This window comes from Trichomycterus rosablanca, chromosome 6 (genome assembly GCF_030014385.1).
Source record: "Trichomycterus rosablanca isolate fTriRos1 chromosome 6, fTriRos1.hap1, whole genome shotgun sequence".
Classification (NCBI taxonomy): Eukaryota; Metazoa; Chordata; class Actinopteri; order Siluriformes; family Trichomycteridae; genus Trichomycterus; species Trichomycterus rosablanca.
The window spans coordinates 38708261-38728331 of record NC_085993.1 but is presented as its reverse complement, the minus strand read 5'-3'; the positions used below and the strand labels follow the sequence as shown (position 1 = coordinate 38728331).

Sequence of the window (20071 nt, the reverse complement as noted above, 5' to 3'; positions counted from 1 at the left end):
GGAGTTTTTGCATTTTACACCAGGAAGCATCACAACAGCTACAGATCAATGGACTGCACTATTGCCTTGTTAAAAAGGCTTTTCCTGATTCTGAAAGAGCGTGAACATTTCCAAATGTGCATACCAAGATAGAGGTTACTGTAAACGCTGTGATAGCGCCACATTCTGTCAAAATATATCTACTGATGAACTATTTTATTTGTTTTTATTATCGTTTAGGGCTAAACGCTGAATTAAAAGTAATAGGATTATCTGACCATTATTGTATTTGTTAGTTGTCTTGTTTTTAAACCGTTTGTTTATTAAAGTTCAAGAACATAGTTGCATGGTTACTGATGCATTTGTCAAATATTTAAAACTCTACCTTATACATATTGCCATGGTGCCACCCATTACATGATATTACCCCCCCCCCCCCCCCCAAATCAAACTTTCAACCCAGTGCAGGTGTCCGTCTGGCCCATGCTGCCATCCTGCCTGTGGATGGCAAGTGTGTCTTTTTTTTTGAGAACCAAAATATGGTTACCCTGGTTTACAGAATAGCTGCTGCCCTGTAAAGTTATTTTTGTGTTTATCATACCAAAGGTTTTTTTTTTTTAATATCTGAAATAAATAATCACATGTACTTTAAGGTTATAACTCAAAGCATCGTTATCGGCTATGTACATTTACATTTTTGGCATTTAACAGATGCTCTTATCCAGAGCGACTTACAGTAGTTTAAGTAGACAACAGTTCAAGAACACAAATCTGCTGAAACCCTGTTAGAACCAAAGTGGGATTTTTTGCAGGAAATGAATAAGAGTGTTAGAAAGTAAGTACATGTCAGATTAGTGCTTAGTAAAGAGGTGGGTTTTTAATCGTCTTTTGAAGACAGCAAGATACTCAGATGTGCAATTTCCCTCTGGGATCAAAAAAGTATTCTGATTCTGATTCTGATTCTGATGTTCGGACAGACAGAGGAAGTTCGTTCCACCACTTGGGTGCAAGTGCAAAAGCCTTGATGCTCGTCTTCCTTGAGTTCTGGGTGGAGAATCAAAGTTGGGCGAGACTAGTGGCTCGGAGGTTGCGTGGTACCGAGCTGAATGCGTGCAGCTACAGGAAGCCAGTGAAGAGAACGCAGCAGTGTGGTGATGTGGCAGTGTTTAGGTTGGTTAAAAACCAGGCAAGCAGCTGCATTTTGAATGAGCTGCAAGGGTTTAATAGTGGACGTAGGAGCACCTGCCAGGAGGGAGTTGCAGTAGTCCAGCCGTGAGATTACAAGTGACTGGACCAGAATCTGAGTGGTTTTTATGGAGAGAAATTGCCGAATCTTTCTGATGTTGTAGAGGAGGAACTGGCACGCTCTCGTCATGTTGGCTACACGAGGAGAGAAGGTCAGTTGGTTATCCAGGACGACACCAAGGCTCCTTACATTATCCTTACATCCTTGCATTATCCTATACATTATTTGAGTCAGTTCTTTTGGGTGAGCGTTGCGAAACATACATATCTTTCTTAAGTTTTATTTTTTAAATTGCTCAATTTAGAGATTTTAATTAATATAGGTATGTATTTATTTATAAATATTCATTAGTCAGTAGATCATTCACATTTATGTTGCAGTGTATTAATCTTTATGTCGTGTAAATATTAAACATGTATTATTTAATTCAGTATTGTTACTTGAAATGAGGATACTAGAGGTTAATTTGTATAATAATATGTTATACACCAAATCACTACGACTTGGAAGTCAAACGAGTCGACTCTTAATGGTGAGCTGAATCAATCATCATGACCCATTAAAACGAAGCAAAAGATGATCACAGATCGCGAGAGTAGAGATTGTATGAATGAAATCTCGCGAGAGTTCTCTTGCAGTTGGTAGTAATCACCGAAAGATGGCGGCTCCGCCAGAGGAAGGGAGTTTGGAGTCTCGCGTCAGTGAGTCACACAGTTTCAATTAACTGTTTATTTAAGGACACTTTTAATATGTTATAATGTTTAACGAGACACATTAGTAGTAATTATACGTGGTGCATTTTTTATGGTTGTCTTTTGTACGAGGCGTATTGGTGCCAAGTCGTGAAGCTAACTAGCTAGCTTACCCCGTCAGTGAGCTAAGTTTGTTTATTAGCCACATTTTATCATGAACAAGTTCACTTAAACATGTCAGTATTTATGAGTAAAGTGAACTAATGTTACAGCACCTGTTTTTAAACCGTTTGCAGGAAATGTTTTAAACCTAACATGTCGACTAAAGATGGTTTAGCCTGCTACGCTAGTCAGAAGTGCTGTCAGTTCAGTGTAAGCGAATCAGGGAGGCATCACATCACATGAACTCAACTTGACATGCCAGCTAGTCAGTCTGCTAACTAGACCACGCCAGAGTATTTATGTTTCATATTTATTCATTGGTCAAATGTTAACGTGTTGTTTGTACGTATAGAAGCTCCCAACAGTTAAAATAATAAACATTTGCAACAATATATTTATGTGAAGGAGCTAGTGAATATTTCTTTGCATTCAGGACAGCTTTACTCAGGAATGCTCTCGTTCAGGTCATGGTTGGTTTGCAGTGGAATGTTGAAGAATTTTTCCAAAGATATCTTTTAGTTCCTTGAAGAATGAATGCTTTAGTCTGGGCTCCAAAACTTAAAGAAAGTTGCGTAACTTATGTTGTTAATCATACCATCTCTGAGGAATGTTGGTAGTATTTATGGATTTGCTGTAATTTTGAATCACAGAAGCATTATATAAAACACAACATAAAGTGCAGCTCGTCTTGTAAAATTGCACAATATTTGTTGGCTGAAATGCAGTGTTGCAAAGCAGGTCGTGATCTATGTGATTTCTGGAAGATTGTTGTCAGCACCAAGGGTTTCCTTTCTTTATGCATTTTCAGAATTTGGACATTCTCGATTCCCCTGTGCACTCTGGTTACCTCTAGTGGCAAGACTAGAACACACCTCCTGTGTTCTGTGTGACATTATTGGTTGCTTCCTTACATCAGTCAGCCGTAGATTCTTACAAAGAACTTTAAAACATAAAAAAAAAGCATGCATTTTTCTTCATAATCCTTTACCACTTGTGTATCCACTCAACCAGACAGGAGTTGCTGTTGTAGTGACATTGCGGTGATTTCTCTTTCTGTCCTCCCTCCCTTAAACATGTCCTGTTGTGTCCATTAAAGGCCAAACCAGGCCAATGGTTTGGAACATTGTGACTTATAGGAAATGGTATTGTTTCAACACAGTCATTTTAATTACTCCTATTACTTCATACCAATCTTATGTATTTTTGTAATTTATGACTTGCCAGTGTTTTGCCAGGTCTTTGTTTGAAGAATTCTCTGTTATAATCTGACACTGATTGCACATGATTTTGCACAATGTAAAAAATAAAATAATCTAAAATAAATATGACAGGAAATACTTCTAAAGAACGTAACAGAAACTGGAACAGAAACAGCCTAAAGCACTGTCAGCTTGTAAGGTTGTTGCAAAAACATTTTAATCTAAAATAATTGTTAATAACTACAGAGGTAATTAATTTTTTTTGTTTTAAAATTATCTGCATAATAATCACAAAGCTTTGTGGTTATGCAAATATGAATGTACTGTTTTATAGTAAATTGGTGGCACGGAGGCTAAGTGGGTAGCACTGTCGCCTCACAGCAAGAAGGTCCTGGGTTCGATCCCCAGGTGGGGTGGTCCGGGTCCTTTCTGTGTGGTGTGGAGTTTGCATGTTCTCTCTGTGTCCTTGTGGGTTTCCTTCGGGTGCTCCAGTTTCCTCCAACAATCCAAAAAAAAATGCAAGTAAGGTGAATTGGAGACACTAAATTGTCCAAGACTGTGTTCGATATAACCTTGTGAACTGATGAATCTTGTGTAATGAGTAACTACAGTTCCTGTCATGAATGTAACCAAAGTGTAAAACATGACGTTAAAATCCTCATAAACAAACATTATAGTAAATTGGTAAGATTATCTCTCAAATTAAAAGTTATATTAATATTAATGAGAAAAATATAAACTGAGATAACATCAATGTAACAAGCTCTCCAGATGATGCTCATTAATTTTAACCTGAAGTGCTGATGAATGGTAATCTAATCTTTGTGAATTGTCCATATTGTTGTCATTTGCAGACAAAGCAACCAACCCACTGAACAGAGAAACAGACTGGGACAACATTAAAGCTTTCTGTGAACAGCTCAGCAATGAACCTGAAGGGTGAGTCCCAATTCATATTTGCTAGTTTTCTTCTACTCTATTTAGTACCTATGGACAAAGTACTAAAAGTGTGTTTGCCTCCCTAAGATAATCTTTAGTGTACACATTTTGAAGTGTAGCATTTATAAAAAGATTTTTCTCTCTAACATTATAAGGCTGGTGCACAAGTTGTCGCTGCACATTCTGTATGTATTCATTTTACTTGATATAGAACTGTATCCTCTGATTCAGCAATTTTTGGTTCTGCCAGTTATTAAATGCCATTACTTAACAGGATGGTGTGTAAATGAACATAAAGTTTACCATTTTTCTCAAAAGCAATAATAGCTAGAAAGATGGACTGATCTAAATTAATAGAGATGGGTGGATAGATCTGTTCTTTATGTCTGAATCAGCATCTATTTTCTATTTTCTTTTTGTGAATGGTTGGATTTAGCACAGAAAGCAATTAAACTAAACTCTAGTTTGCTTTTCCAATTTGATGGGTAGTTTTAGCATGCAGAATTTGCCCATTAAATAAAGATCACTGACTGGGGTTCTTGAGTGCACAGCATAAAATAAGCTAGCCCACTACCGCTGAGGTCCATGGTTTCAATTTCAGTGATGCTGTCAGCTACAGAGACATGATTGGCTATGTCTGAGGGCGTTCAGGGGGGCAATCACTGTCGTAACATACCCCAGACATGTTTAAATATTGGTGCTGAACAAGTTGGTAGCTTCTTGTTAGACCTAACAGGGTTTACTATATAGTGATTGTCTCTTCATTGAATCTGACTGTCTTTTCTGTGCAGTCCCCAGCTGGCCACCAGGCTTTTGGCCCATAAGATTCAGTCGCCTCAGGAGTGGGAAGCCATGCAGGCATTAACGGTAAGTTCACATTTTGAAACATTTTGGGACAGCTGTGAGATATTCTGTTTGCACTGATCATTTATGGAGTGTGCCCCGACTCCTTAAAAGTTTCACTTTGTCTGAAATAGCGTTTTATAAAAATAATTTTATATTCAAGTTAAAGCCCATTATTATTAATATGATTATTATTAAAATATATAATAAAATAAATATTATTATATATTATGTAATATAATAATATATCATTTTTTTTTCTCATGCCAATTCTTAGAAAAGAGTCTTATTCTGCCCTTAACTAATCAGCCCCCACATCACATATACTGCTCTATTGACTGGAATTACTCATATATCCAATAATCTTTTTTTAAACACGAAAGTCATGTGGTATCACATGACTCTCATACTCATTTTGTGCATATTCATTGTCTGTGCTAATATCCCTGAGATGTGCAGACTCTAGAATATTAAAAAAACAGAAGGGAAACTTGGAAGTAAAACAGTATGATTTTCACAGTTGTTTTTGTCTGTGCAACGAAACTTCCATCTCTAATTACAGTAAGGCTTTGCTCTTGAATCACAGAAACACATTCCATAAACTAAAGGCTTGCTGAAGAGCCAGTTCTGCTCAGTGGTTGCGTCTGAATGTGTTGGGAAGGCAGATCATCCTTTGCTATAAATATTTGTGGACATTTAATCAAAATTATATGAGCAGGGGATTACTATTTTAAAGCTTGGCATCATCTCTACATTTATTAGAAGCTATTGTTGTTTGCTTATTGTGATCTTCCTACTGTAAAGCAGATAGACCTCAATTAAACCAATCATTTACACCTAAGAGGCAATTTAGTCATGCTGCAAGTGTTGGTGCTGACTGTTCTTTTATAGATCACCAGTCATCATATTTGGTGTCAGCATTAGTTTGCTCTAAGGTTATGAGTTTAGCCTTGAGGTGCATTTCTTAAACTAGTTTGTGGTGGATTTTGGTTTATGTTCGGAACATCCAATCTTTAGTTCTCTGACTGTCATATTTGATTTTATTTAGTTAAATCTGTTCCATCTGTTTCTAATGTTTTCTGTGCCGCTGGCTGCCACACAACCCTAAAGCATAGATCCACATCCAGGCTTAGCAGATGGCAGGGTGTTTTACATACTTATTCATGTTTTCTCTAAACATATCTTTAGTAATTTTTTTTTTCGAGGAGTTAATTTTTACTTAATCAATTTACTTCTGGCATACATGTTTAAATGATTTGAGAGATTTACCTTTGCGATAAGGTAAAGGTTTTTTTGTTTCTGACAACGTTTAAATGGAAATTATGCTTGTGCACGCAGCGCTGCACAGAACTTTGCACTTTGCTGTCATATGGGGGTTTGCTCAGTCTATCTGATTAGCACACAAGCAGTTCAATTGAGTGTTCTTTGTCTTCTTGATCTTGCCTTGACATTCATGGTTTCATATGACTGTCATTTCGTACAGTTTAATTTAGTAGAAGTTAAGAGCAGGAAATTTTTGTTTTTTGTAGCTATCCTCTGCATTGTAACCACCAATAAACTTGGTGTTTATAAAATGTTTAGATCCTCCTTATTAAAAGCATGTGGTTGTTAAGTGTTAGAACATGGTTTGAAGAGTCAGAGAAAATAATATGGTTTAGATTGTCAGTAGATAACAATTATTAATGACAGTTCTTGCCCTGCCAAACAGTCTAAAAGGTTATTTTATTTCTGAGACTTTACAGGTAACAGTTCAGCAACGTCTGGTACTATTTGATGTTTTTAAACAAATTTAATGAAGAGGCTATTTAAAAAATGTTTAAACTGCACAAAATATGTAATTTGGTCAGTGGTGCCCAACTTTCTCTGTACAACTGTGTGTTTGTGTGTTAAGGTTCTGGAGACCTGCATGAAGAACTGTGGAAAACGGTTTCATAATGAGGTGGGGAAGTTCCGCTTTCTTAACGAACTCATCAAGGTGGTTTCTCCTAAGGTAAGACATTTGCGGCTGCTTCTGTTTGAATGAAATCTCAGATGATTGGGGATGTTTTTTTTAAACATGTTTTTGCTATTCCTTCCTGTTATGGCTTAATGTATTTACCAAGGCCACTAGTTCTGGCAGTAGTCTGTAGTTTCCTTGGATTATGCTGATTTCACACTGAATGTGCCTTGTGTCGCATCAGTGTTAAAATAAATCAATCCACAGTGGAATTGTCTCTTTGTAAGCATTGCTGAAGCAAGCACACAGGGCAATGACAATCAATGAATGCACTGTTTAATGATATGTGGGATTCCACATCTGTAATTACAGTTTACCAGCATATTTGTATTTAGTGTTTTTTTCCAATATTGCTGTGAGTTCAGCTGCAAACACTAATAATGATTTTAAATAAAGCACGCAGTATGTGGAAAAAGCACAATTAGAGAAAACTAATTGAACCTCATTAACAAATTAGTGTAGATAAAAATAAATAAAACACATTAAAGTTGATTGTTTTGGGGTTTTTCTTTTTACTTGGTTTCGCATTCATTTGCATTTTTTTAATGCATAAAAAATGTCTCAGAATTGTGTATGGTGTATTTGACCGGAATTGACTTTTATGCCAATATTCCATTCCATTCCATTCTGTTTTGTAGTATCTGGGCTCTAGGGCCCCAGAGCCAGTGAAGAAGAAAGTTCTAGAAATCATGTACAGCTGGACGATGGGGTTTCCTGAAGAAACCAAAATAACTGATGCTTATCAGATGTTGAAGAAACAAGGTAAGCAGAGAGGCAAGCACGTGTTTACTCGAAGAAGCTGTAAATCTGATGATGGTGAATTAAACCTTCATCCTTTATAATAATTGATTCATTTAGTTATTCTTTAATTTAAACCAGAGCTGCACAGTTTAAGCCATTTTGTATTTTAGTTAGGTGTCATTTCCTCCACCAGTAGACACAAACAGGAAGTCCTAGTAAATGTTTTCAATGTTGCTAAGTGACAGCTTCTTGTCTGTCTTCCAGGTATTGTGAAACAGGACCCTGTTTTGCCAGATGACAACCCTATACCCCCTCCACCACCCAGACCCAAAAATGCCATCTTTGAGGATGAAGAGAAATCAAAGGTAGACTAGTGAAAATGCCTCTATTTTCCTTTTGTCTTAAATTTAATACAGTATTTCTTTATTACATATTATGTAATAACATCCTGGCACCACAAGGATTCCTTCAGAGATCTTTTGAAGGTGTCAGAGAGTCTTAACAGCATATTAGGCAGGTGGTCCTAATGTTTTAGCTCATTGGTGCATATATATTAATAAGGAATAATGTAACAACAATTCATATTTAAATAATATTAATGCATTAAAAAGTTCTTTTTTTCCATTTGGGTTAGAATTTTGCAGCTAGATAAAACTGACAAATTGGCACTATCATTCTGTAGAGATCAATTCAAATCAAGAGTCAGCTCTTAAAATGAATTAAAATGGCACTGTTAATCAACAGCATTAGTCAATGACTTTTACTGGTTGGTTTATCAGTTAGTCATCAACATCCATAGTTTTAACACCTTTGCTCATGTCAAACGTTTTGTCTTGTTTACTTTTTTGAGAAGTGGTTTAGAGGCAGCTTCTTGTCCTTTGAGACCACTTCTGTGTAGCCTTCATTTGTCAGTAGATTTGGTAATTGTTGTTGCTCGCTCTTTATTCAGCACATTCTGCATCCGTGCAGATACATAATGTGCTGTTCTGTCACTAAGTAAACAAACCTTTATGTATTGGTCCTCCGAAAGTGTGGTTACTTTTAGTTTACCTGCTCATTGTTTAAATAAGAATGATTATGTTTTTTTAAAGTATTTTAATGCCTTTAGAAACCTAAATAAGCTGCTGCTAGTCAGGTGGGTTGGATTAAGGTTGTAACTAATCCCTACAAAGTGGCACATGTCCAGAAGCACCAGTGCTTCCCCAAGTTAACCAGAGCGCCTAGCTTTGGTGTTTTAAACATAAATCTATGAAGAATTTATGAAGAAAAAGATTAGGCACTATGCATTTTAGTATGTGCAAAAGTATGTGAACACCCCTTCTGATTATCGAGTTTAGGTTTTTCAGCCAGACCCATGGCTAACAGGTTTAAAAATTTATTTCATTTTCATCAGCCTCTTTTTCCTGGTCAGGGCAGTAGCAGGTATGGCTGTACAGGGAAACACAGGGTAGGAATGCCCTGGACAGAGCGGCAATCCATCGCAATTCACCCCCGCTTTGGGGAAGGCTCTTTTCTGTTCCAGTATAATGTAGGTTCATAATGACCTGCACTGGGCCTTGACTGAAGCTCACTGAACACCTTTGGGATGAATTGAAGTGTTGATTGCTTTGAACTTTACAAAAGCTCTATGACTAAGCTTCAGGAAAGTGGTCTTTATTAAAGTCTCCAAGTAATCTGGTGTGATCGTAAACTTCTGGAATGTAGATGACCTGCTCTTGTGTAAACGATGAGCCTACATAACTGGATTTTAGGGGTTGGAGGATTTTGAATTTGTTGTTTTTAATAAATAATTATTTCTCTCTCCCTCTCTAGATGCTGTCTCGTTTGCTTAATAGCACTCACCCTGAGGACTTAAGAGCAGCAAACAAGCTTATTAAGGAAATGGTTCAGGAGGTTAGTATGTGTGCACTGATGTCTCAGTGTGTGTCCTGATTGCTGACTGCAAGCAAGACAGATGTCCCTATTTCTCACTAAATGTTTTGCTTTTGTTTTCTTTTGTTTTTCTATGTACTTATTAGCTGGTTGCAATGTACCTACAGTGTCAAATTTGGTATAATGTGTGTGTGCACAAGCAGGATCAGAAGCGCATGGAGAAGGTATCAAAGAGAGTAAACACTATTCAGGAAGTGAAGGAGAGTGTCAAATTACTCACACAGCTTCTGGGAGACTACAGCAAAGAATGCAGTTCGCATGACAATGAGGAGCTCATCAAGGTGTGAGAACACACAAACGCTGTCTTTGATTCATGCTTTCAATATGGTGATTACTAGATAAACACAAACGTCACATTAAGCCCTAATTACTATTTTGAAGCACAGTTGATTTTGTTTCCATCAGTGAATAAGAAATCCAAGGCAATTACTGATGTGAATGTTGCATCCACGGTAGATGAAAATACAAATGACTTTAATTGCACTGCCCTAATTTGGATACATCTTTTTTCCCCCCCAAAGTCTATTTATGACCCCTGCTGCTTGCACTGCACTCTTGCTGTGGATTTTTTGCCTAGCGGGACTCTCATAAGGCAGCCTTTTACTTTTGTTGCTGCTTTAAAAAGGTCTGTGGTAAACGGGGTCAAAGTTCAATGATTAATCTGCGCATTACGCAGTTCTCAGGGTAGTGCAGTGGCACGGTAAGCAGCACTGCTTCACTAAATAGGAAACAAAGGGACAGTCAGAGTGAATGGGGTTTTGCTGTGTATCATGTGAATGCAGCATAACAGGGAGTCTTTGTTGCAGCATCGTGTAGGTCATTTCCTATTTGGCCTTTCCTTTCTCTGATGTGACTTTTTATGTGTGGTGCTAGATGGTGGCACTGCATGTTCATTTTATTCGTGATTAGCATTATTTTTTTATGTTGACTGAACAAAATTAGGTTTATTTAAATGTAAGGCCTGACTTTAATAATAATAAAGTAAAGAAAAAGAAACAGTACACTTTACATTGTAGAAACCTTTAGGAAAACTTTTTTAATCAATTGCTTTATCCTGGTTAGGTTTGTCATCCTGTAATTCAAACCCTCCCCCCGGGCATAGTCAATCATATCTGGGTAGACTCCCACCCCGCCCATAGCATTGGCGTAATTTACTGCTGCACCACACTAAAGCCATCATGTGACCCATTATGTTTTACATGACTGACTAGTTTACTGAGTTATGTTATATAATAATTATTTTAAGAACTCTGTCTTTAGGTAGAGTTTATTCAGGTTTTTTTTTATTATTTGAACTGTGTATTTGTGGTGGTACTTCCAGGATTTGTACCAGAGATGTGAGAAGATGAGACCTACCTTGTTCAGGCTGGCCAGTGACACAGAAGACAACGATGAAGCTCTAGGTGAGAACCAACAGATGTTTTATTAGTTCCTAAGGGTCAGCTTGAGAGTCTAGTGTAGCAGAAGCATGATGTGAAAGCACAAATCATTGTACAGTACTTAGTACTTCTGCATGTGTATTGTTCATCAAAGAGAATTTTTTTTCTTTTGCAGCGGAGATCCTGCAGGCCAACGACAGCCTGACGCAGGTAATTAACCTGTATAGGCAGCTTGTAAAGGGAGAGGAGGTGAATGGAGAAACCACTGCCACAACCACAATCAAGGGTAAGCACACACAAAACTACACACACCTATTACATCACAAACAACATGACACGTGAACACTTGCTGTAGTGAAATTACTCCCAGTGTCTGTTCAAAGTATAACATGTATTGTAGTGTGCTTCTTCTTTAAATTAAAAAAAATTAACTTTTCATTGGCAGGGAGCAGCACAGCGCTATTGGACCTTACTGGACTTGACACGTCGCCCTCATCCCTAGCATTTTCAGAATTCCCTTCTCAGACCCCACCATCACAAGAGCTGGGTATCAGCCTGCTGGATGATGAGCTAATGTCTCTGGGTAAGAGCTGACCTTGGCTTAGCTTTCCTATTTATTAGTGAATACAGATGTTTGGTAGGAGGAGTTGCTGTTATGGTCTTCTCTTTATCGCTATCAGCAAGGGTAAAGTATAGTGTGAACATGCAGGGTTCCCATGGGCCTTAAAATCTTGTGTAAGACTTTTCTGGAAATGGTAAAATATGCATTTGTTTTTTTAAAAGCTGCAGGCTTATTTCAATCATTATTGCATTAGTAGGTAGCTGATTAGTTTTTGGTTTAAATCCAGGTAAATGTTTCTTCAATATTTGCTTTTTTGCGGTTTTACATGCTGGCCCAAATTAAATGATCAATGGTAAAAAAAACAAAAAAAAAACAACGAATAATAAAGACTGTGATCATGGGCTTTTGACCTTTTCATATATTTATAAGGGCCGCATTCAGTTATTGTATAACCCAAAGTTCATCCGTATGGTAGGTGTACCTTATAATTAAATGTTTGACCAGGTGTATCTGTGCTTGGTGACTGTACATTAAAAGTAAATTAAAAAAAAACTTGGACAAATTGTATAAGAGTAGAGCAGCTGGAAAGTACTGGACTAGTAATCAAAAGGTTGCCGGTTTAAACAGCACCACCGCCAAGTGGCCACTGTTGGGCCCCTGAGCAAGGCCCCTAACCCTCAATTGCTCAAATTGTGTGTTCAGTAATAATTGTAGGTCGCTCTCGATAAAAGCATCTGCTAAATGCCTAAAATGTAAACGAGAGCTCATGCAGTGGTATGTTTTTTCAGGGCTAACCGATGTTCCACCCATTTCTAATCTGATCTCCTCCCAGTATGGGGATGCTACCACATGGAACTCCTTTCAGGTGAGAGAGATCATGTTGAAAAATCAGTGCTGTAAACTATCATCAATAATTATTGTAGGTTCTTTTGTGCTGTTTTCATGTTAAGTCTTGTTTGTCTGTGTCAGCTGTCAGATACCGTAGACACACCCGTACCCCCAGTACCAGCTGCCGTACTATTGCCTGCAGTGGCCGCCCAGAACCCTGCCAGTGTCCCACCTCCTGCCACGACGGCCTTGGATGAGCTGGACTTGTTGGGAAAGACCCTACTCCAGCAATCGCTGCCGCCTGAGAACCTGCAGGTCAAATGGTACAGCCACTATCTGTAAAATAGTTTTGACTTTTCATGATGTCAGGAAGTCTGTAGGTCCATTTACTGTAAAATAATGCTTCACAAATCATTTCAACTTAATCTGTTTGTGGGTGTTGGTGGGTGGTTCTAATGGTTCGGCTCATCAGTGTTTTCTTTGCAGGGATAAACTTCAGTCTCAGTCCAAACCTACTTTGCGAGACCTCCAAACTAAGTTGCACACAAACCCAGTCACAAGCACCAGTCCAATCCTGGCTTTTTCCTCTGAGCCTGCTACTCTCCTAAACTCACAGCCCAGCCATGAGCCTTCTGCACTGGGCATCAGTTCAGCTCCTTCCACTCAAGATGAAGTCTCTTTAGCCAGTGTTACCGTGCCTCTGGAGTCTATTAAACCCAGTAAGAATCTTGCATTTCTCTGCATTTGTGTATACTTTGGTGTATATGATTTGATGTATGACTTTGCTCCCCCCTCCCCCACCTTACAGGTAGCATGTTGCCTGTGACTATCTTTGACAAGCACAGCTTACGCGTTTTGTTTCACTTTGCACGTGACTCTCCTCCATCTCGCCCTGATGTCCTGGTGGTTATCATCTCCATGCTGTCGTCTGCTCCCATACCCCTCACAAACATCCGCTTCCAGGCGGCCGTGCCCAAGGTAATTAGCTTTCTTTCACCTGCTAAAAGAAAAAAGTGCGCTATGATCAAGATAGCTTAAGTGCTGAAATTCTTTGTCTTCATCTGGTGTTTAATGACTTGAGTGATGTAGCGGTTACAATAAGTTACAGTAAGTTTTCTAGAGCTTGAACCAGATCACTAGTCCAGTACCTTAACAGCTGAGCTACCACTGCCCTAATTATGCAGGCAGATGTTCAAGCTTTAGGCCAAAGATTCTCAATTTGGCAACTCCAAGAGAGCCAGACTACTTTTGTGTACTTTTATTAAAGAAAAAAGTTTTTAAAAAATACCTGTTAGGTGTCTCCTGACTCATCTTTTTAGACATGACCAGTGTTCTAAACTCAAAAAGAGGCAATAGTTCCAGGTTACCCTTAAAGGTTTTCTCATGTTCAGTTTTTTTGTGTTTTAATGCCTACATAGACTATGAGAGTGAAGCTGCAGCCACCATCTGGAACAGATCTGCCAGCTTTCAACCCCATTCTTCCTCCTGCTGCAATTACACAAGTCCTGCTGTTGGCCAGCCCTAACAAGGTGACACGCACAAACACTTTTTCAATCCAGCTGCTAGTTCTGATATCTGAGAAACTGAATTAACACAGAATGTAGTGTCTTTGAAACCCGCAATGCTAAATAATTTTTTTTACCAAATTACATCTGGTACATAATCTGATGGATAGAGATGGATTCAGTCCTATATATCCCTCAAATCTTTCTCAACCTTGAATGGTTCATGTGATCATTTGCATCAGGCATGTCTCATTTTCCCCTTTTTTGCACAAAATACATCCTAGTTTATGTGCAAAAGTAGTTTCCATTTACCCAGGATGAAGGATGTAGCCACAAACTTGCATTACAGCGTAGTATCAGATAAAAAATATCATCAGAGTATTAGAGATTTTGGGTTTGCAGTACATTTACTGCTGGAGCTGAACATGCCTTGTTGTCTTTATATCCATACAACCGATTACATACAAGATGACGCAGCTTCATGAGCAAACACCCATTGAGTAAAGCCAGTATTTATTCATTTATTTTTCTGCTGCTTCCATATTTAGTGGCCAGAGTGAATCATTTTGGTCCACATACCTGATTTGGCACAGTTTGTATGCCAGATGCCCATCCTGACACAACCTTATTTTATCCGGGCTCAGGACCACTGCTAGGCTGTTCAGCAGTCTGCCCACATATTAGACCCTTTCCACCCATTTACAAAATGTTGTCAGTAGTCAAAAAATATAAAGTTTTGTCGAGTTAGAGAAAAAACAGCTACAAAAATAAATCATCCCAAATCTGAAAATGAGTGAAAATTAAAACCAGATTGGTAAAGAAAAAAAGCCAGATATCTTTCTTTGTGGTTTCTGTACTGATGGCGTGAATAACCTCTCTCTAACCTGTTCTGCAGGAAAAGGTTCGACTGAGATACAAGCTGACCTTTGATTTAGGTGAAGAGTCCCATGACGAGAGTGGAGACATAGAGCAGTTCCCGCCTCCAGAGTCCTGGGGAATCCTTTAGACGCAAAGACTGAGTCCTTGCTGCTTTATCCCTCCGTGTCTCGTTGGTCTCGGCCAACGGGAGCGTTTTTGGCTTTTATAATCAGAAGAAACCTGAGTCCCTTCTCACTTGACCTTTTTTCAAGTTTTGCTGAAGGTACGACAGTGTTAAACTCGCATTATATCCAACACCAAGCTGTGGTGAAATGTGAATAGTAGCAAATTGAAGTGCAACACTGCGAGTGAACATGACCTGGTAAAGTGAGCGAGGGTCTCATTTTTCTGAATCCGAGTCTGTTCAGGCGTTTCGAACCTATGCTGTTTTCATCTTCTTTTTTTTCTTCTTCCTCTCTCTTCAACTCGAACTGAACTATTTACCGTTATTGAACCATTTTCCTCCTCTGCTGCTTCGGTCTTGTTGTGTGAAACTTTTTCTGGCCTTCTTTAAATGGGAGGTGTGAATGTGTGTGCGCGTCTTTCATAAATACTCCATTGTGCTGTATGTGTTAGAGAGAACTGTCAAATAATTGGCTATACTCAACTACAGAGGGAATCAGCATGAGAGACGAAATGGCGGCTACTTGAACAGACTTGATATGAAATGCTATAGAAGTCCAATCTCGTTTTGGTCTGATGAGCACTGTATCCTTGACTTGCTCAGAGTTCTGTTTGTCTGGGCTTGTTTTTTAAACAAAAGTTGCACAACACTGTTGTGTTTTTGATGACTGACCAAAAATGAAAGTCCGACGAATTTTTACCAGACCCTTATTTACTAAATGTTCAAGCATTCATTGGGCCAAATTGCATTAACATCAATCTTCCCTTGTCTGAGATTAGCCAAGATGTTTGGTGTCTGAAGTTTGCTTCTGTGGGGTAGGGTAAGACACAATACAGATTCTATTTTTGTTTGATCGTGTTTTTTTTTTTACACAGACAAATCTTCCAGAAGACATTTCTATGCACAATTTAGTTATAAAGTGGGAGATAAAGAATATATCTGTTTGTTAATTTGTTTTTGGGGTTTTTGGCTTAACACTGATCCTCAGTTCAGGTAAAGCCACTGTCATAGCTGCACACAAACTCTTGCCCTGTGGTACCCAAGCTGTGGTAACCAAAGTGCAATTGTGAATACAAATGTGATACTTGTAGTGCGGTGCTATCCGGCTTCTTCCATCCACAAAGGCTTATAGATATCCTGTGGGGTGATACCAAACTGTCCTAAGGGGAGAATTCTAGTATTGTACTACTAATGGACTACTGTTTCCATTTTTGAAACTAAGTGTTACACTGCAGGAATATTTAAGGGCTTAACACAGTTTGAGTGAAGTGTGTATAGTAACTGTAAAACTACAGAAGCAAACTATGGATACTTATATGGCTTGGCTCATCGAGGAACACATGAAAGAAGAAAATAATTAAATAAATTCCATATTTTATTCTGTATGTATTTCATAGACTCCCCTATATGATTTGCCTTTTATAATGAATGATTTCTTATTTGGCAGCTTTAAACTGCTATATTTGTCCTGTTCTGTTTTACATGGATGCTGAAGTCCTGTTCAAATCTACCATATGTGCCTGATCTGATGTTTTACTTTTTTCTGTACTGCTCCTTTTAAATGCTGATGTGTACAAAGATCTGTACGTTTCTTTTCCTTTGTTTATTTTGGTTCAGTAGCTTTTAACTTTTATTTTTTTGGCCCCTGTTTACACCTGGTTATTTCATGTGACTTGGATCTGAGTCGTATCCTGTTAGGATTTTAACCACATGAATTTACACTTGTATTCAAATTTACTGATCGACATGTTAGATAATGTCACTTCACTACTTTGTGTTGCACCAGGCAATATATAGTCAGGTCACATTCACATTTATGGAATTTAGCAGATACTTTTATCCATTGTGACCCTATACAATCCAAATGATTGGGCCCCACAATCGGGCAGTGGTGGGGCTTGAATCAGTGACATTCTGATTACAAGTTTGGTTCCTTAACCGCTAAGCTACCACTGCCCACTTTGTAGACACTCCACAGCCATTTTTGTATTGTCCCCTTCTTGTTGCTTTAGCAGCCTCCACTCTCTAGTGTATGATTTCCATAAGTCAGTCTGTGAAAATGTGCCCATTTAGACAAACAGTGGTTGTGAGGTCAGACATAAACGCTGTGTCTTAAGCACAATTGAATGAATGTGGCTGAAACAACTGAACTTAATAATTAGGTGGGCCATCTGTTTAATTGGGAAAAACTAGAACACCCAAAGTGAAGGAGCATATCTAGCTTCTCATCTTTTCTTAATCACAAAAATAAAATCAGTTATGAGTGCACAATATTTAACTGGTTGTATAATTGTTGACTATGATTAAACAAGCCCATTACATGTTCCACTCATTGTGTAACACAGAAACTTAAGTCTTCAAACTTTGCTAATGATGGTGATAAATGTCAATATTTTTTAAGTAACATTTCAAAACATATTATAATGAAGACATTATTTAAAATAAACAATGATACAAAATAAATTATACACAGAATGAATGCTTCTTCAATCATGTTATCAGGTAGTAATGAAGTGACTCGGGTGTGCTGGGTGCTGAAAGAACTTGAAAAAGCATGACAGGCTTCTCATTTTTAAGAAAACAAAAGGGTGTGATTGTTAGCTGTTTGAAGAGAATAAGAAGTTTATTACATCATGCATTAGTAACCTCCAGGAGGTATGGAGAATCATGTTTAATTTAACTACTTTATTATGCTTGATCAAAGACATGGCTTAACTCAACAGCTGTTGGGACAACAGTATTCAATTCACATTTGATCCAATGTCCCGTTTCTCTTAGTCACTGGTCATGTTTTTAGATGTTTTATGCAGAAGATACATGCACAAAGGCACCAACAATGGCAAGACTGTGTGGTTTACTGCATAATTACAGACTGATGCATTTATACTTTACATAGGCAGTTTAAGGAGTTTAAGTGATCAGATTTAAATGTCTTAAACATTAGATGCAATTACACCTACAAGGATCATTCGTATTCACCCCTTAAATTCAAGACATAAAATGACCAGGTGTGAACAAGGTCATTCTGTGGGGTTGTGTTGTTAGTCACTGTTCATGATTTGCATAGCAGTGTATTTATTTTACCTCTCTAAAAGAATGTTTCCCTAAATTATCACAGCACATTATGTAACAGATGCTAAATGAATTAGTGAGAAATGTATCATGTTTGTTTCTGGACTTGGTCAAAAGTTTGAGAACTGTAGGTGCTTTCCCCCCCCCTCATTATGAAAAAAGGCCATGTTCCATCCTCAGCCTTCATGGTTTTCCTCCTGACTGTAAATAATATCTGTATTGCAATTATGTACATTTGCCAAACAAAACTACAGAACGTAACAAGTATGGGGGGAGAACTAAGAATGTAGTGCACATATGTATTTAAGGGAAATAAAGTTATTCTTTTTCTTGAGGGTTTAAAAATTACTTTTATTTGTATATTTTCTGCTTTAATTAAGGGGTGCCTCACCGTTCTACATTATATTACCAAGTCGAAAGTCATATATAGGGTGCTCGGTGGCACAGTGGTGAAACATTCTAGCTCACCACTGCTCTCAGGTCTGCTGTTGACTGACTGGCCACCTACACAGACATAGCTGGTTATGTCTGAGTGGGCAGGGACAAGGGATTGTTGTCTGGTCAAAGGCACCTGAACAGAGACTAATGGAGAATAGAGAATAATGGAGAGCAGTGCTCAACTACACGCTGTACAACTCTCTGTGTGAACCTGTCTTGTGCAGGTGAAAAGAAGCGGTTGGCCAACGTGTTGGAGCGAGCATTTGTTATCTGCAGCAGTAGAGAAGATGCATGTGGGCAATTGGATACGACTAGATTGGAAGAAAAAGGGAAACTGCATAAATAGAATAATAAGGCATGTACAAAAGAGAGTACTTTTAATATTTCCGCTGTTTATACAGTATAAAGAAACTGATCTATTCTAAAACTCTGTTCGGTCCAAAAAAGAACATCTGATAAAACTATTAGTAACCTACAGTTGTGTTCAAAATAATAGCAGTGTGTTTAAAAAAGTGAATAAAGCTCAGAATTCTTATAATAGCTTTTATTTTCATACACACAAATGCATTGACAACACTGCACATTCTTTACCAAATCAAAACATGAATTAAAATTGATCAAATGTGTTATTACTTTACAGAAAGTGAAGAAAAGGGAATATTAGGCTGTTCAAAAAAATAGCAGTCTGCATTTTTCTTTACAAACTCAAACATTTACTGTTTAAACTGAAAAATGCTTCAATATTTAGCTTTCCTGTAAACCACTAAACTAATAATCAGTTGTATAACCACTGTTTCTGAGAATTGCTTCACATCTGTTTCATGGAGTCAACCAACTTCTGGCACCTGTGAACAGGTATTCCAGCCCAGGACGATTGGACCACATTCCACAATTCCTCTTCATTTCTTGGTTTTGCCTCAGAAACAGCATTTTTGTTGTCACCCCACAAGTTTTCTATTGGATTAAGGTCCGGAGATTGGGCTGGCCAGTCCATAACATTAATTTTGTTGGTCTGAAACCAAGATGTTGAACGCTTACTGGTGTGTTTGGGGTCATTGTCTTGTTGAAACATCCATTTCAAGGGCATTTCCTCTTTGGCATGAGGCAACATGACCTCTTCAAGTATTTGGATGTATTCAAACTGATCCATGATCCCTGGTATGTGATAAATAGGCCTGACACCATAGTATAAGAAACATCCCCATATCATGATGCTTGCGCCACCATGCTTTACTGTCTTCACAGTGTACTGTGGCTTGAATTCAGTGTTCGGGGGTCGTCTGACAAACTGTCTGCGGCCACTAGACCCAAAAAGAACGATCTTGCTTTCACCAGTCCACAAGATGTTGCGCCATTTCTCTTTAGGCCAGTGAATGTGTTCTTTGGCAAATTGTAACCTCTTCAGCACGTCGTTTTTGCAACAATGGGACTTTGCGGGGGCTTCTTGCCGATAGCTTGGCTTCACACAGGCGTCTTCGAACTGTCACAGTACTCTTAGGTAACTTTAGACCTTCTT

General features: G+C 38.2%; 1 protein-coding gene across 2 annotated transcripts; it reads left to right on the top strand.

Moving 5' to 3' along the window:
• Nucleotides 1-1362: 1362 nt before the first annotated feature.
• Nucleotides 1363-18462, top strand: gga1 (golgi-associated, gamma adaptin ear containing, ARF binding protein 1). Of its 2 annotated transcripts, none has more exons than XM_062997815.1 (17): nt 1363-1376; nt 4133-4217; nt 5009-5084; nt 6952-7050; nt 7695-7818; nt 8062-8162; nt 9610-9690; nt 9873-10010; nt 11051-11132; nt 11284-11394; nt 11554-11691; nt 12459-12535; nt 12640-12821; nt 12985-13217; nt 13307-13476; nt 13917-14027; nt 14899-18462. In XM_062997815.1, the coding sequence occupies exons 3-17, from the start codon at nt 5070-5072 to the stop codon at nt 15007-15009; spliced, it is 1773 nt and encodes a 590-aa protein (XP_062853885.1). In that variant the 5' UTR covers nt 1363-1376; nt 4133-4217; nt 5009-5069; the 3' UTR covers nt 15010-18462. The 2 variants fall into 2 exon arrangements, with proteins under 2 accessions (XP_062853885.1, XP_062853884.1); XM_062997814.1 differs by lacking the exon at nt 1363-1376 and adding an exon at nt 1876-1926.
• The last annotated feature ends 1609 nt before the right edge of the window (nt 18463-20071 follow it).